Genomic DNA, 17952 nt, shown 5'->3' on the forward strand with positions numbered 1-17952 from the left:
GGTATGTATATGTATATGTATATGTGTATGTGTATATGTATATGTACATATATACATATATATATATATATGTATATATATATATATATATATATATATATATATATACACACACACACATAGATGGGTAGATATTGATAGTTTTTGGTAAAAAGAGGAAAGACTTGAAAGATCAGCTGCTGGTTGGGACTGTAAACCCATCCAGAGTCCCAGGTAACGTTATTACAGCTTCACATCAACCGTGTTGAGCCTGATCTGTTGTCCTCGTTTGACCCTGGTTGCTAAGCGAAGTGACGCTGGAGACCGCGCCTGGATATTGTTTCGAACTGGAGAGGTTTTGTTTGTCACTGCCTCTGAGGGCTCGGCAACAGCTGCCAAACGTCATTTTAGCGAGTGGTTATTGCAGCGTTATTGTACATCAGTGTGGGATCGGGGGTGGAGGACAAGAAACAAAATGAAATGAAACGAAGGAAACAAAATCTTTTGTTCCCATGTTATTACAGCCGTGTTTTTGAACAAATGAGAGAATCGCTGTAATGCACCTTTTTTTTTTTCCTTTCGATGGTACTGTTTTCAGTGTCCCTTTGTTTTCAGTGTTCCTGTCGTGAAAACTGATCAAAATCCTCTCAATCAGTCAACATATGGGAAGTTGCTCAATCACATCCAAAGACACCCACAAACGCTTTGCACAAACGAGGAGAAACCAACTGATCCCTCCAGAGAAAGCATGAAGCGACAGTGGCCATGAAAAGCTTCCCAGTGGGATGAAACCTTGAGCAGACCTGTATGTTTATATACATATGTATACATGTGTATACATTTACATATATATATATATATATATATGTGTCTGTGTGTGTGTGTAACTAGACACATGGATATATTATTTATTATTATTGAATGGGTTGCACAGGATTCTTTTGCAATCCCGTGCTTAAAATAGATTACTTTCACCTAAGCAAACACTGCTGTTACTTCTCTCTTCACACAAAGGCTCTATTGACTTGCTCTGGAACGAGGCCACGGACGGACATAACCCTGACGATGATTTCGGTTTTGGGGGGGGGGGGGGGGGCGGAGCCATCGAAATGCAAACCCCAAAGACAGAAAAATGAAAAGCCACCAGGCGTCAGTTGGGCTCTTGAGCTGAATGAGGCTCGTCACGCTCAGGCGCTGTCGTGCAGCGACGCCTCAACACTGAATTCTGCAACGGCTGCAAACAGCCGCGTGGCAACTGTGGCCCGGCAACCGTGCCAGCCACTGAGTCATAACCAGCCGGGCAGACCCAGCAGGGTCTGGCCCACTGGGCAGCGCAAAACAGGAAAGGAGGGCTTACGGGGCTTAGAGAGCCCAGAGTCACATCACACACATGCGCTCTGTCACACACTCTGTCTGAAGGTCTGTAAAGTTAAATGTTAATGATGGAGCTTTTACTTAAAAAAATACTTAAAAAAAGAAAGAAAAGAAAATCGGTCCAAGATCTGCAAAACTGACGGCAACTGAACACCTGCTCAAAGATTGTGGGACAATCAACCCCTCCAGCAACTCTGTGAAGCAGCCTGTCCCAAACACATGTTAAGGCTAGCTTACGACATCATATTCATTCATGACCACATTTTAAACAAAGAGTTTTAAATATTACCATCAAATGGTATACACAGAGTACCATCGTTCAAGAAGATCTAGCTGAAGAGTACTGTATCTTTAACTCTACGTGTAATGTCCTGATGTCGTGTATGTGTCGTGATGAATGTCTAAATATGGAGCTACCGTGGATGCAACAAAGATCCATCCACCCACCTTTCAATCTCTCGTGTCTGTCAGCCAAAAGAAGTGGTGACAGATTTTGTAAAAAAGCATCAGAAAACCTGAACAAGACATTGGCCATTCCTGAGTCCGGTATGGCATGTGAAGTACCCCAGGCCCGGGGATTGAACCCGCAACCTTCTGAGTGTGCACCACTCTGTCACCTTACTTTATTTCATTTTAGAAAGACTTTTTAACTGAAAGACCAAGCCTATTTATTGCATTGCATTATTGTATTGAATGGACACTCGAGGTGGTCCTTGCTCTAGTATTCAAAAATGAGAACAAACTCCTCTTCCTGTCATTTGCTGTTTTTTTTTTTTTTCCTTTTGCTGTAGCACACTGATGGACAGCTTATTAATAGAACAGCACATTCTTCTTCCCTGGCAGTGACGTCTAACCGCTAAAAAAAAAAAATAAAGCTTTTCTTCTGCGAAAGGGGGAGAAAAAGAATTTTTCAATCATTAAAGGTCTGAGCTGTACCATTCTGTCAGCAGCACGTTTATCCAAGATTTTTGTTCGTTTTTCTCCAACAAAGCATGACTTCTTCTGGTTGCTGCTTCTGGTGTATTTCTGACTCTGGGGTGTTCAGCCCCCGGGTCATTGTGGAAACACTGTGAAAGCTGCTTTTCCCTCCATCCCATCTTATAAAATGTCACACACGCCTGGTATTTACTGGCCTTCACAGTGACAGAGGGGAACCTCTTTAAACCCTGTTGCACAAAAGAAAAATTTCACCGAATCCCTCTTGCACCAATTATGCTCTGCTTTTTCACCCTTGAAGCCAAAAACACGGAAGCCGAATAAAAACAGCATTCAGTCTTGAGTCGTTTTTTGTTTTCCGTTACCCTTCTTTTTCTTCCACTTACATTCGGCACATGTGTGAACCAGGAACAGCGAGCCTTCCCTGCGTCGGTGTCTGACGTTTTACGACTCGTGTCTCCTCCCGGAATGTTTAACAGCACTTCTCGCCTCTTGTCTTTGGGTTGGACACCCGGGCAACACGCACAACTTCTTGACCTTGAAAGGAAAACAAAACTCTCTCTCTCTCTCTCTTTCCCACTAGAAATCCGGAGTTTGTTCCTTTTGCGAAAGCTTGCACGCGTCCTCACAGGTTCTGTGGGCGGAACCGGGCCCGTCCCGTTAGCGATGCTCACCTTTGCGGCGCTTCTTTCTCTCTGCTTCTGGATAAAATCAGGGATCAGCGCCGGTCTGACGGGTGAGTGTTTGAAAAAGGCTCAGCATTACACGGCAGTATATAGATATGTCATTTCCTTGCTCTCCGATAACGTTGACTGTGATAAGAAACCTGTGAAGATACGGCCCTGTTCAGCAGGTTCCAAGTGTGGGACTCCTCAGGCGCGGAGCCCGATGGCTCACTCCCTGAGGGTGATCGGAGGAGCTGAGGCCACATACGGATCACATCCATGGCTGGTCAGTGGTCAACCTTCCCTCTTTGATCTGTTGTTTTACCACAGAGAACCATGCTGCTGCCAGCAGAGAAGCAGCATCCAGATATGTCCAGATAGATCTTGTCTTCAGACTCATTGAACAGTTGAAATGAAGGGCTTACATTGCATTACTTGCCTTAAATGGGTAACAATGATACAGTTTCTCAGATCTCATGTGGCAGAAAAAGTTAAGGATTATCATATCTCATCATAAATGCGCGCTAGGTAATAAATAGGAGAAATTGTACTGGTTAAATGTCCTGCTAGTGTGGTCAGCGAGTAAACTACTATAAGACAGGGATCCCTGATATTGAGGACAGATGGTAAATGCGTGGCTGTCACTGTGTTACTGTGTCTAACATCACACAACAGCGTGGTCCCAGACGGAGACCTGCTTCATAAAAGGGGATCCGCCAATCGCTGGGTGGAACCACGGTTTCCATGACTATGTGCAGTCTGCTTTAAAAATAGAACAGAACTCCAAACATTGATGTGCCTGCCACAAGGCCCGTATTTTCAATTTCTTTACAGTATGTTTTTTGCCATCCTTGCTCAGGTTTCCCTGCAGAACAGGGGTTCTCACTTCTGCGGCGGGGCCATCTTGACGGACCGCTGGATAATGACGGCAGCACACTGCTTTGCATCACTCTCAAAGTAAAGACATTCGCACCGCAGCTGTTTATACCGAGTTTGGTGGGCAATTTTGTCATTTTTGTGAGTGCATATTTTTTTTCTGTGGGTGGGGGGGGGGCTACTGGTAAAAGTCTTTTCCCCCTTTTTGTGAAGGGAGCTTCTCGCCAATGTGAGAGTGGTGGCGGGAGACTTTGACCAGAGAGTCCACGACGAAGAGGAGCAGATCTTTCCCATCAAGTCGGTCTCGGTGCATGAGAAGTACCATTATGCTTCGCCATTGAGCTACGACATAGCGCTGGTGGAGTTGGATCAGCGCGTTAAGTTTGGCAGGTTTCGCCTCACCGAATCACGTCTACAAGTCGTCCAGTTTGTCGGGAGGGCAGCTCGGCCTTACCTCACCGCTGTTCTCATCACAACAGGAAGAAGCGTCCGGCCGGTGTGCCTCCCCTTGTTCGATGAGACCGTCCCTCCAGAAAGCAGCTGCATCATGGGCGGATGGGGCAGAGTGAAGGAAAGTGAGTGGCTCTCTCGAAGCCACAACATGCATGCCGTCAAAGCAGTTAGCTCACCTCGCTACGTTGCTTTGCTGTCTCCCAGAGGGCCGTCCCTCTCCAGTCCTCAGGGAGGTCCAGCTGGACCTGGTGGACCCTGCCAAATGTAGACATGTCCTCCAGACTGTCAAAGGTTCTGTCCTCAACCAGAAACCCGGCCGTTCCCAGACGACAACAGTTCTGTGTGCCGGTCCAGAGAGAGGAGGAAAAGATGCCTGCCAGGTAGGGAAAGAATCTATCTATCTATCTATCTATCTATCTATCTACCTATCTATATGTCTGCCTGTCTGTCGAATTCTCATTCTATCATCCATTCATCCATCCATCCATCCATCCATCCACCCACCTATCTATCTACCTATCTATCTTTCTTTCTGCAGGGAGACTCGGGTGGTCCTCTGGTGTGCCCGACAGGGTCAGGTCGTGGCCACTGGGTGGCGCTGGGTGTTACGTCCTGGGGTAAAGGATGCGGTCGGAGTTGGGGAAACAACGGCAGCCGCCATCCTTCCAAGAGAGGATCCCCCGGTGTGTTCACCGACGTCAGGCTGCTGCTGCCCTGGATCAAGCAAAGACTGCGAGAGGGTAGGTCCAGACTAGCCAACGCTCTGGTGGGCCAGACCAGTGACGTAGGCAGAAATCATATTTAGGCCATGCCAGTGCAAAATTTGACAGGATTTCAGCAAATGTGCAAATACCCATTTCAAAACCTTAGCGATTGGGACAAAATTACATACAAATTACATCATACAACATCACAGCCTACTGATGTAATTTTTCCATTTTAGCATCGTGGACCAACAACAAAAAACTGAAAAATTTTGCAAAGGTCTGAATCTTCTGCTCTTTTCCATATTGATAGTCTGTCAACGTGTTTAGACTTTTCGCAACCACTTTTGACGGCCAACCGATAGAAAGCAGGTTTTTGGAACTTGCTGGCCTGGTTTTTGAAACCAGAAGCTCCGTCCATTTTTATATACAGTCGATGAGCTAAACACTGCCTATAAAACATGTTCAATCAATAGTGAGCAGTGAAGGCTGCGCACAGCAGTATGGCAACATTAAATCAATTTGATGTTTGCTTCTTTTCCTTAGACAAGTTGTAATTAGTTAAGACAACAAACAGTCTCCGGCAGGTCAATTATAAGCCTGGACAGAATGATTTAAAGTTGAACTCAGGTTAAAGTTCAGTTTAATTTTAATCAATATGGGAAAGGAACTATGAAACAAGATTGACAAGAACAGCCTTATGAGAACATACAAATCAACGTCACACAGTTGGATTTGCGTTATCGTGCTAATTAGCGGTTGAAACCAAAGAGCTCTTGTTCGTTAATCATTAGCTGCCTGTGTTGCTCGGAAACCAACAGTGGATTCATCTGAGATCTTTTGCTGAAAACAGATGCGAACGGATGGATTGCCTTGAAACGGCAAAAACATGAAGAAAATGCAGAATAGGATGACGTAAACAACAACCTTCCACCGTGTCACTCGCTCACAATCACATGAAAAGAAGTGTGTGTGCGAGATGTATTCATGGCTCTTCTAAAAATGTGTTTATATTTGCGTGTCTGTGTGTGTGTGTGTTTTCCTCACATGCTTGTATGTGTGTGTCTGTGATCGCTCACTCACTGTAGCTGAGGAGCAGCCCCTAAGAACTACTTTGCCAAGTAAGTCATTTTTCATATCTTGCCTTCAAATTTGACGTGGCTGTGTCTTGAGGGATCCCGATGAACCTGCAAGTGGCCCCATGTCTCCGGGACAAAGTTGACTTTTGACCCCATAGACTTGCATGTCATTACAGTATGTATATATAAATATATATATATATATATGATACACACTTATCATGTGCTTCCCTCTGCGTGTGTCGGAGGACTCTGCAGCCTGCGGGATGGTCCTGTAACCGACAGCGAGGGGGTGATCAGAAACCCCGCCCACTGTAGTGATCGCTACGGCAACAACCAGTGAGTGACGTGCACTGTATCTATCTACTAGCCTTACACGAAAAATGCGTGTTCGATGTTCTGACATCATATTTGTATGAAGGGGTGGGGAGTGTTGTTGTCGCTGTTTTTACACAATATTAATGATCAATAGCCTTTCTACTCAACATTTCTATGCTTAAATGTGACTGTTGGTTGAATGTTGATTGATGACGTGTAAGAAAATAACTTGGCTCCTGCTGCTCTGCAGGCTGTGTGTGTGGAGTCTCAGCGCTCCTGCAGGTCACAGCCTTCTCTTGGAGTTTGACCATTTGGATTTGGAGAACGACTCAAACTGCCAGTACGATCGTCTCACGGTGTTAGTAGGGACGAACAGGCCTGTTGGTGAGTTTGTTCGCACGAGCGCACACGCACACACACTTTCAAGCTGCTCCTTTGAAATCACAGTGTGTGTTGGTTTCTTAATCCATTTGTGAACAAAAACTAGACCAAACCTACTGGACCGCTCCGCACTATTATCCCCTTTAATTGGCCGTCTCCTTTCACAGGGATTTTCTGCGGCAGCGTCCCCCCAGGCCCAGTGCTCTTGAACAATTCCCAGGATGCAACCCTCCTCTTCTCCTCTGACGTTAGCCAAGAGGGAAGTGGCTTCGTTGTCAGACACCGTGTTCTCCGGGGACACGCTGATACTGGTGGGAAACCTTGTGCAGTAAACAGACCGAATCCTCGCACGTCTCTGCGAGTTGCCGACATCTAAATGTGGCGCAGGGTTCCTGTCAGCGCATTCGGCGTTGAAACACAGGAGGGTTTCAGGCCCCGAATATGTCTAGAGTGATGTGGATCCCACGTGGGAACCTGGTAGATTATAGCTAATAGATCCCATGATACAGTAATGAGCTGCACAAGACCCACGTGACACACACACACACAGGCATACACGAAAATTAACACAAGTTCATCCTTCAGTTTTTACTGTGCTGCTCTTATGCTTTTTTCCATTTCTGTTTTTTTTTTTGGGGGGGGGGGTTTATATCGTATTTCGCGCAATCAGGATGCGGCTCCGTCGTCCTCGTCAGGGACCAGTCTCAGATCCGCAGTCCAAATTACCCTCAGCTCTACAGTCACGGCTGTGTGCAGCGCTGGGTCGTCCATGCTCCGCGGGGTCACGTGGTCAAGGTGGGACACGCTGCACGTTCTGATTTCCTGCTGAAATGCGATTTCTTTGCGTGCTTGCTGGCATTGCAATGAAGTGAGGCTGCAATAAGACTCAAGTATGGAAAGTAGATAAGAAAAGAAAAGTTTGAGCAGCAATTCAATAAATGATAACAAAAAAAAAATATATATATATATATATATGCATATATATATATATATATATATATATATATTGGCTAAAAAGAAATCGGGATTGAGTGACAGATTGAGCTGTAGACCTGCAGTGTCAGTGTAGCCTGGCGTTCTTTCTCTGAATCAGCAGCACAAAGCACCCGCAGCTCATGTGGAACTGTTTGCGTTTCAGCTGGACTTTGAGGATTTCGACCTGGAGCAGTCACACACGTGCTCCTACGATTCCCTCACCATCCTGGGAGACGTGGAGGGAGCCGAGGAGATTGGTAGGAAACCCCCCCACCGCCCACAATTCTGCTGTCGCTGTGTGACAAGAGCCGTCGCTGAAGACGAAGATTTGGTGGCGATGTGTTTGTGCAGCGGTGCTGTGCGGCGGCAGCCTCCCTCCTCCCGTCCTGTCCTACCACAGCGTTATGGTGCTGCAGTTCGCCTCGGACGGCAGCGTCGCGCACAGAGGCTTCAGGGCGTCGCTGACGTTCATCAGCCGCACGGGTGAGAGTCCGATGGACGAGAAAGAAACCATGCCTACGGGCCTCTGTTATGCAATGAACTCAAAAAATGTGATCAGAATGACTGTTTTTTTTTTTTTGCATTTCTTGTAGATCTCCATACACATGATGCCCTGTCGGCTGACAGTCAAAGCTACGGTCTGAGGGAGGACCTACGACGCATGACATCATATGGTTGGTTGGTTGGTTGATTTATATTGATGTATACAGGACATCACACAACATGAGAGAAGAAGACATTGTGTGATGATGTTTGGTCTTTGGTCACGTATGGAAGAGAAGATGAAGTTGTGCGTAGCTTAGCATTGGGTCCCATCCATCCTTCCATCCATCCATCCTTCCATCCATCCATCCATCCATCCATCATATGGGAAACAAGAAAACCACGATAAGAGGAAAGAGCAAACAAACAAACGTTTCCCGACATGATTACATAATTGTCCCTGATAATTGAGCCTGCAGGCTCTCATGCCTGCTGTCTTTTATTGTATCTCCCAATAAAAATGCAAAGGCTCCACAAAAGCAGCCGCAGTAAACAAAGTCAGTCCACACCAGCTAATTATTCATAACAGACTCTGTGTGTTTGCAGTGTTTTCATTGTCTAGACCACTCCAACGGAAAAAGATCCTGCAATCGTCAATGTGTGTGTGTGTGTGTGTGTGTGTGTGTGTGTGTGTGCGCACGCGCGCGCGTGTGTGTGTGTCCTTCACTAGTCACTCTGTTTGTATTTTTGCGTTCTTCTGTATTTTATTATGAATCAGTGTCTTCTGCACTGTGGACGAGGATATGAACTGGGTTAAACAGTTTACTCTGGTGGTTCCCTCATGGCAACACTGACAGTGTGTGGAAGTCTTCATATTGTGTATTTCTTCCCCATCTGAAACACTGTGTGATTCCCACCGAGATTCTCATCACTGTTCCTGCCTCCTCCTCCCCGTGTTCCTCGTCACTTGTTGTCATCAAGGTCTCTTTCCTTCCTGCTCTTCCTTGAGGCCGATTCTTCTTCTTCTTCTTCTTCTTCTTCTTCTTCTTCTTCTTCTTCTTCTTCTTCTTTGTGAATACGTGCATGTGTGTCTTTTGGGCGATTCTGTCAGCCAGATTGATCACGTGACCCCCCCCCTCCCCTCCTTCCCCTTCCTGTCTGGGTGTCAGTGAAAGCAACTGCAGCCTTAACATCCACGTGGTAGACATGGGTATCACATGATGCTGTAGCCTGCCTGGTGTTTTGACTAAACAGACGATGTGTTTCCCCAAAACAAGACATTAGTTCAGTGTGACCGCTCTCTGTCAAGGCTTTTTTTCTTCTTTCTTTCATAGCTTCAGATTTATTGTATAATTATTGTAGCCTCGGCTTTGCGCTGTTTTTTTTTGTTGTTGTTGTTGTTTTTAGAATAAGGCATTAGTACCCAACACTTAACATAAACATTTTTTTAAATATTTTTTCCCCCCCAAAGAACCCCGAAGAATGATAAATGAAAATATGAAAATATGCTGTTAAGAATTGAGACAATTCACTTCCGTTTTCCAATACGAGTCATTACTCTTGCGGGTGTTCTCAACCAAAGCCGGACCCACCAGAGCGAAAACAAACAGTTACATTATTTACGATGTTAATATTTACACGTGTCTCACGCCGTGAGCGACCCTTCTTCCTTTGTAACTCTTCATCAGTTGCGGACTGCAGTAGTTGTCACCAGTCCGTGGGTTGCAGACGCCCTCTAGCGGCAAGCGCACGCAGGCTCAATCAGAATCGTGCGTTTGAAGCAGTGGTAGGACGGAGGCTCTTGGATTAATAATTAACTTTGATACAATAAATGTAAAAGTAGGTTGCAGTTGCCTTTACTGCTAAAGCTCTTGCCTGGGTGAAGCAGGATTCACTTGCACTGTTTGGGGATTCATTGCACAGAACTCTTAGATATGAGATGAAAACAATGACTGTGCCGCATTCAAAATTTAGAATGATGAAGCTTGAGAGAAGCTAACAGCATGATAAATGACCCTGCATTTGCACACATGTAATGCGAGCAATAATGTAGGTAATTGTACTTTATACCGACAAGGTCATCATGAAATAGTAAATGAATGCCTTTTCACAATGTGGAGTCTTTTGATATTTTAAACAGGATCCTTAGCTGAAGATAAGTGTCTAAACACAGTGTGTATGACACAGGGACAACTCACTTAAAACTGTCCCCACCTTCCCGACCTTTGCCACTGACTAAATAGACAGACTTTACTTTCTTTCTTTCCTTGGTGCAGTTTTCTGTTTTCAGTCAGCATTTTAACCCCCCCCCCCCCCCTTTTTTTGCTCTTCCTGTAGTGAACTTGGATATCATGTCCCGCCCCGAGAGCTCGGAGGATCCCAGCCTGCTGAGGAGCCTGGCCTCAGACGATGAGGACTACAGCAGCAATCTCTCGGGGAGTGGATATTAGTCCAGTTATTTAGAAATGTGTAACATAATACATGATATGGCCGTGCTCTTGGCTTAAGTGCTCACCTATCTAATGTGCTGCGATAATGCCTGTTTGAAGGAAAAAACGCTCACTGGTAGATTTGATTTTGACACAATTTAAAATGTTTTACTTGGAAGAAATTGATCTGCGCGAGTGTAGAAGATGTGGATCTGCATGGCCTCCACCGCTGACCTCTGGTAAGACTGCATTATCATGAATTGCATTTATATCAACTGTGATATCTTGGTGGAGACACAAGGCTTTATGATGTTGAGGTTGCTGTGTTGCAGCTGCTTTTATCTCAACGTGAATCTAAAACAAAACAAAAAAGCAACATGTTTTTATTTGTTTTTTAACAGGCCATTTTGTTTTGTTTTGTTTTGCTATCGAGCTCCAATGAGGCTTTAGCCCTCGAAAGAATTCTGCCAGCTCCAACAATGATCAGTAACCTCGTTGCCTTCACAACACACCTTTTAATCATTTGCCTTCAGACTCGACTGGACAACTTGAATCACTGATCAGTTTGGTGATTAACTGCTATGTGGAAGTAATTCTGCCTGTTGGGATCAGAGTTCATGTACTGTTTTCCCCACTATGGTCCATTTTTGTGGCCTAATCAAAGGGTTCTAGGTTGAACTGGACTCAAACATCTTGATTTTGAAAAGAAAGAAAAGAGTTCCACGTACTTACACAGACACTTTAGTCCAATGACAATGTACACTAACTTCTGTCCAAAATAAACAGGAACTAGCTGGAAGCTAATGCTACATTTGTTTTGACCTTTATTGACCTGACGGTGCTGTCTTATTTTGTCGGCAGGTCGATGGAAAGACAATCCTATCTTCTCAACCCAACCCAACTCAGCAAGCTGCTGTTCTGGCAGCTGTGTTTCTGTTTCTCTATTGTGCTTCAATAAAGTCTCTTTGGTTGTGAAAGTCATGCCATCTGAGAGATCTCTCTTTCACTTGTTGCATAACCACTTTATTATCATGTTTCTACTCTGCAGACCTTGTCTGACCTGCTAGCTAGTCTGACCTTTGACCCCTGACATCAGCAAGGCATTTCTCTCATGTGCTCTTCACCATGTCTATACATCTGAATTCAATGAGTCGCTGATTGGCTGATTTTTGCCTTATAAAAGTGGCTGGTGAGTGGGTTGCGGAGAGACGTCCTCATAAGTTGAAGTCCATTCATGAAGAGAGGTGGGCATATATAGACAAATCACAATGGGCCGTTCTGATAAACCCCTCCCCCTGAAAACTTACATTGATTTTAGGTGCCTTAGCTCAGTGGTATTGGAAGCCTTTGTCCGCCATTCAATTTTACACATTAAAATGTTCATCTCTATGTGATGAGTTGTTGCTAAAAATTCGTAATTTTACAGACTTTTTACATCCATCATGTTGTGTGAATGTATGTCGAGAGACATGCATGGAAATGCACTACAACATTGATGACCACAGAGCACTGGTTCTAGATTGTGGATCGTGTCATTTCCCATTGAATAACTGAGGCTTTGACTCCTACACTGTGTTACTGAACAGTTTACTGCAGCTCTAGAGATGCACTGTTGTGAATACTGAACTCCTGCAGCCACAGAGCTGAATGTTTTTGTATATACTGTATACTAATGTAAATATTTGCCTTTCACTATGACCTGCATGAAAATTCTTGTCTTTTTTTATTATTATCATTTCTGCAGGGAAAATAAGCTATTTGTCGTTCATTGCCTTTATATTGTGTGACCTTTGCCTTCCTCACAAAGACTGCTTTGTAAGGCTTCCTCTGTCCTACTGAACCACTCCTCTTTCTCTCTGCTATCAGGTTACGGGGTTAGGGTTGGTTAACTTGAGGACAAACTCTTGGATTTTGTTTTACGCGAACAAAATCCCCCCCCCAAAAAAAAGAGTTTGAAAAAGTCCAATGAAAATGTAAATGTATTCCAAGAGAATGAAACACGTCTCTGCTGCAGTTACACAACGCCAGTGTGCCTGGAGACCTCCCTCAACCCCTCTGGTGTGTCAGTGGTGTGATCTCACTGCTCTGCCTGAGCGCCTCCTCTGTGCCGTGTAGTCTCATGTTATTATGTCATTATCATACTTTTCCCCTATTGGCGCTGGACTGGGAAGCCCCGCCCCCTTTCGGAACTGCCGGATACGTGTGAGTGCAAGCGCGCAGTGCTCTTTCCTGTGTGTGGACTCTGGTCTCCACAGTTACAATAGACTTTGCCGCAGCCATGGACCAGAACTTGGTGAGATTTCACTTTCAATTGATTTAATTTTTACTTACTTTTGTTAGGTTTTTTTTTTTTCTTTTCTTTTCTTTTTTTTTTCTTTACTGTATTTGGTTAAAGGTCCAGTGTGTAAAATTTGGCCTGATTTTGATTTGATTTTTGTATTGGTAAAAACTTTATATGCTGCTCATAAATACATTAATAAAAGTGTATTTAGGGTGAACGCTTAGCTAAACGGTTTAGAGTATACGACGCTGAAGTTGGCACCACATTCGCCGCGGTGCTTCTTTGGCTTCGATTCCACTTTAAAATAAATAAATAAATAAATAAATAAACATTTGACTGTGCTTATCCCAACACTGTTTTTTATTTTTTATTTTTTTTTATTTTTTACTAAATTATACTGTAGAAATGGACACGTGAGGTACCATTGTAAAGCCTAGGAGCTCTACTATCACAATCAGTTGACATATTTCACGGGAAATCATTTTTGGCCTTTTGGGGGGACTCCAAAGTTGTCAACTTTTATAAAAGTAGAGCAATCTAAAATGTAACCACTTGATGTCACTGTTTCCTCAAGATATCCAAATATTACACACTTAACCTTTAACTTTTCCCTGGCCTTGGTGTGACCCTGCAGATGCTGGTGGCTGCCACTGTGGTGGTGGCAACTGTGCTGTACGTCCTCATGCAAGTCTCGGGAGGAGAGAAGAAGAAAAAGTTGCCCGTCACTCTGCAAGATCCAACCGTCAAATATCCTCTCCGTCTTGTTGAGAAAAAGGTAGAACAGAGGATGAAAGTTTATTTAACTTTTTTTTCTTTTTTTTAATCCTACACACACACACATGCCAATGACACTTTCCAAACCACATGTGGTTTTAATCCTTGTATGGTTGAAGTTTGACAAATCAATCCACAAACAAGTCCACGGCCATTCCTGTTTCCTTATGATCCGCAAAGATTCAACATTAACAGAAGAGACGACAGTTTCTTTCTTTTTATCTCCCCGTTATCAAAGCGTCTTTGCAGCATCGCAAGTAATCTGATTTGAATAGATTAATGGTGCCTCACATGAATATCAAATGTAAAGGAATTTTTACTTCAGATAAGTCATCTCTCTTTTGATTTTTTTTTTTTAATTATATATATTTTTTGACCACTGTGTCTGTCACTGTGCAGGAAATCAGCCACGACACAAAGAAATTTCGATTTGGTCTCCCGTCTGAGGCTCATATCCTTGGACTACCAGTAGGTACTGTACTTCTTCTCATTTCATTCCACATAAAGTTTGAATTATACACCCGTGTGTCGTTATTAGTGTCATAAAACTCTGTGCACCCTGTGCAGGGACAGAACATTGTTGAGGTTAAAGAAGTTTTGTACAGTTGGGGCTGGGGAAAAGGTTGGGATCTTGCTTCGTACAGTTGAAGGACATTTGAAATGGTTGGAAATTGAACGCAAGTTTTTTGGTTTGGTTTGGTTTGGTTTTTGAGATTTTTTTTTAAATTCCTCCCTTGACTCCCCAGGTCAGCACGTGTACTTGTCGGCCAAGGTGAACGGCGCTCTGGTGGTGAGGGCCTACACTCCAGTCTCCTGTGATGAGGACCAGGGATTCGTAGACCTTGTGCTGAAGGTGATGAGCGCGAAACAACACAAACACGTGTTGCTCAATTGTGCAATTTCCTGAATATTTCCTGTACTTTGACAAATTAATCCCAAGCATGTGTGACACTTTGTTACTGTCGGAGCAGTAATGAACTGACTGACGTGCTTTGCCCTTGACAGCTATGAATGTGTAAGACAAGAAGCAGTTGGATGATACAAAGATACTCTTGAAAATTAAGAACCATGATTTTTTTTTTTCGAAGAAAAATTATGACAATTTTACTGTTTCCCTTCATTCATCCTATGATAATGGCTCACTAAAGTAGTGACATGACATCTGGGAGATGTAAATAAATCCAAAGCAAGTGATAGATTACATCACCTACTCCCTCATTTCATACCGATTGAAACAAAAACTACAACCACAGTACGTGATGGCAGGAGTCGGCGCTTTACAAGCATAACTGTACCGGCAACAGTCACACAGCCGTTTCACTCCCTCCTGCTGTGATGTCACCAGGTGTACTACAAGAACTCCCACCCCTCCTTCCCAGAGGGAGGAAAGTTGTCCCAGCACCTGGACAAAATGGCCATCGGGGACTCTATTGACTTCAGGGGACCCAGTGGACTGCTGGTGTACAACGGAAACGGTAGGCTGGAGCGCCGCTGTCGTCAGTAGATGTCACTGTGGTGCAGCATTAAAGAGGAAAGGCAACCGCTCTCACACAGGGAATTTGCCTTCTTCTTTTTCTTCTTCATCTTTGCAACAGGTCAGTTCGCCATCCGTCCAGACAAGAAGTCAGAGCCGAAAGTTCGCAAGTTCAAGCACGTCGCAATGATCGCTGGCGGAACAGGTTTGGCTTTTGTTTCTTGACTTGATTCTGGTGTGTGTAGAACTGCACATTGTGTGGAACGGCACTCTGCACAAGGCCCCAGCTGGCTGAATGATCTATAAAGGAGAAATGTGCTTTTGTATTATGCAGGAACATAATAAACAGATATTTTATCTTTTTTTTTTTTTTTTAAAGTCTCCTGCTAGAAAAGGCTTTACAAAATACACAGCCCTCTGCTTTTGACATGCCTGCAGTGCTATTCTCTATCTCAATTTTCTTGTGTGTGCTATTTCAGATGTTTTCCTCTGTAGCACCTCTATCATTTTTTTTCTTAAAAAAGCAACAATACACATAATATGAAGCATTATAGTCATCAAGTTAAATAATAGTTTGCAAGTACAGTTAGTGTATTCCACTCATTTGACTTCGTGTGACATATATATTGAAGGACAGAGAGGACACAGTCAAGACACAGTTGAATCGATTTTCTTCAACACAACTCATTGTGACTCACCTTCTTCACCATCAGGTATCACTCCAATGCTGCAGTTAATCCGCAGAATCTCAGCTGACCCCGGTGACAACACAAAGTGCTCGCTCATATTTGCCAACCAGGTCATCATCGTCATCATCATCATAATTATTATAGTAAAAATGCTTCTTGTGTGTGGGATTTTTTTTTTTTTATCTCTTGTTCCTTTTCAGACAGAGAAAGACATCCTTCTGAGGGAAGAGCTGGAGGAGGTGAAGGAGAACCATGCAGACAAACTGAACCTCTGGTTCACGCTGGATAAACCTGCACAGGGTAAGGCAGCTTTTTTTCCCAGCTGTTTTTGGCTGCGTGATCAGTAAACAGGAAACGTTTGAATCAACACATTGACAAGCCGAGGATGGCGGTAGAAATTAGCCCCGTGCTTTGTACACTCTCAACTACATGAGAATATTTACTGGCAGTTCAAAATCAAGAGTGAATGTCCAACTGTGCCACTGTTCGCACGACAAACTCATTAAAAGAAATGATCTCCGGTTGAAAGAAATCGCAACATCCCCCTGTGAAACACCCCAGTGGTCCTCACTTCCACTCGTCACGTGAGACCCAGCGGTTACGCGTTTCCCAGCATTAACGTCATACATTCATAGAATTATATAGCATAGTGCTAGCCTATAGAATAAATCCTACATATCTCATATAAGTGTGAAAGCCTGGTCTTCTGGTTTCGCTGAATATTCAGGACAGGAAAGCGAACAAAGAACCTGCCGCTGAAGGAAAATCCCTGCAGGCTGAGGACAGAGATACATCCAACAAGGTGTTACAGTAGCTTAGCAATACGCTCGTGTCTTCCTTTGCATAATCTTTAAAGCGGGGAGAAAGTAATGAGCATAATACTGCGGCATAATCTCTGTTGTGAAGTCCTGTTGCGAAGACTGCTCTTGTGAAAACTGCTCTTCTCGGTCTTGAGCGTTCCACTCGGTGGAGCAGAAACAAGTCATTGCTCGATCGCTATTCGGTGTGGAAGGGAAATTGATCATGTGCTGTGTAATTTTTGCTGTGTGTCAAACAGTCCTCTTGAAATTCTTTCACCTGACTTAAATGCTTATTTGATTAAATATGCTGCCTTCTCTGTGAACATGACACATCCTATTTGGTCTTAAGCCTCTTCCGTGTCCCAAAGGAGATGAAGGGTGACACAGCTGACAGTATTGGGGACGATAACATTAGGAACAGGGGTTTCTGGTTTCTGCTGCTGGATGTGCCGTGGATGCAGCACCACTTTACTTTTGTGGCGGTTTTGTATCTACAAATTGTTCCAAATGCGTGATGAGACTTAAGGTTGAGATTTCTCTTGTCTACACGGTTTCCCTACCAGATTGGAAATACAGCACAGGTTTTGTTAACCTGGACATGATCAAGGACCATCTCCCTGCTCCGTCCAGCGACGTCCTTGTGGTCCTGTGCGGTCCTCCACCCATGATCCAGTACGCCTGCATGCCCAACCTGGAAAAGCTGGGACACAAAACAGACAACATTTTTGCATATTAGCATTCCTAGCTAACCTGGAAAAGTGGTTCAGTCTCGGGTAGCAAACAATCACTGTAAAAGCACTGTTGATGGCCCTGTGTTGTCCGTGAGATGTTTTAATTTTGTCATCCAAATGTGTATTTTTTGTATCTGTGTGTACACAACCAATGCAAATGTAACAATAAAATGGCAAATGGGCTCTTAATTTCACATAAACTAACTTGTCGTATTTTTATTTGACTTTTACACTCGTGTCAGGAATTGTATTTTATATCATGTAGAGCAGGCAATGAGAGCTAAAGCAATGACTGATTCACAATCAGAATAAAAAAACAAAACAAAACAAAACAAAACCTTCTTATCTGTCGGAACACAAAAAAGTCTTTGACGCGGCCCACATAAAAGCAGTGACCCATTGGTTTCTCTGACTCTGAAAGAATAAATAGAATATCAAGTTGTCGTGTTTAAAATGTGACCCTCAAACAGATCAGAACATAAAATATCATTTTAATCACATTTTTAAACGGGAAAGTGAACATTGTGTCAAAAAAAAACAACAACCATACT

General features: G+C 43.8%; 2 protein-coding genes across 2 annotated transcripts; both read left to right on the forward strand.

Moving 5' to 3' along the window:
- Window positions 1-2810: 2810 nt before the first annotated feature.
- On the forward strand, window positions 2811-11367 carry LOC142899153 (ovochymase-2). The gene is made up of 15 exons (XM_076042619.1): window positions 2811-3240; window positions 3814-3911; window positions 4044-4220; window positions 4314-4405; window positions 4488-4663; window positions 4822-5023; window positions 6076-6108; window positions 6315-6405; window positions 6635-6768; window positions 6933-7076; window positions 7436-7560; window positions 7904-7997; window positions 8092-8223; window positions 8334-8414; window positions 10561-11367. The coding sequence occupies exons 1-15, from the start codon at window positions 2956-2958 to the stop codon at window positions 10671-10673; spliced, it is 1977 nt and encodes a 658-aa protein (XP_075898734.1). The 5' UTR covers window positions 2811-2955; the 3' UTR covers window positions 10674-11367.
- Window positions 11368-12812: 1445 nt separating this feature from the next.
- Window positions 12813-17601, forward strand: cyb5r2 (cytochrome b5 reductase 2). Its single transcript, XM_076042621.1, has 9 exons — window positions 12813-12945; window positions 13568-13708; window positions 14107-14179; window positions 14454-14560; window positions 15053-15182; window positions 15303-15386; window positions 15895-15980; window positions 16071-16170; window positions 17234-17601. Exons 1-9 carry the CDS (start codon window positions 12931-12933, stop codon window positions 17404-17406), a joined length of 909 nt encoding a protein of 302 aa, XP_075898736.1. The 5' UTR covers window positions 12813-12930; the 3' UTR covers window positions 17407-17601.
- Window positions 17602-17952: the final 351 nt, after the last annotated feature.

The sequence above is a fragment of the Nelusetta ayraudi genome, unplaced genomic scaffold (assembly GCF_046127955.1).
Source record: "Nelusetta ayraudi isolate G7.1 ecotype Tasmania unplaced genomic scaffold, CSIRO-AGI_Nayr_v1 ptg000071l, whole genome shotgun sequence".
Taxonomy (NCBI): Eukaryota; Metazoa; Chordata; class Actinopteri; order Tetraodontiformes; family Monacanthidae; genus Nelusetta; species Nelusetta ayraudi.

Coding starts and splice junctions, on each gene's coding strand:
- LOC142899153 (XM_076042619.1), top strand. CDS start 2,956: ATGCTCACCTTTGCGGCGCTTCTTTCTCTCTGCTTCTGGATAAAATCA. Junction 3,912..4,043: donor TGCTTTGCATCACTCTCAAA/GTAAAGACATTC, acceptor CTTTTTGTGAAG/GGAGCTTCTCGCCAATGTGA. Junction 4,221..4,313: donor CAGCGCGTTAAGTTTGGCAG/GTTTCGCCTCAC, acceptor CACAACAGGAAG/AAGCGTCCGGCCGGTGTGCC.
- cyb5r2 (XM_076042621.1), top strand. Junction 14,561..15,052: donor TCGTAGACCTTGTGCTGAAG/GTGATGAGCGCG, acceptor TGATGTCACCAG/GTGTACTACAAGAACTCCCA. Junction 15,183..15,302: donor GCTGGTGTACAACGGAAACG/GTAGGCTGGAGC, acceptor TCTTTGCAACAG/GTCAGTTCGCCATCCGTCCA.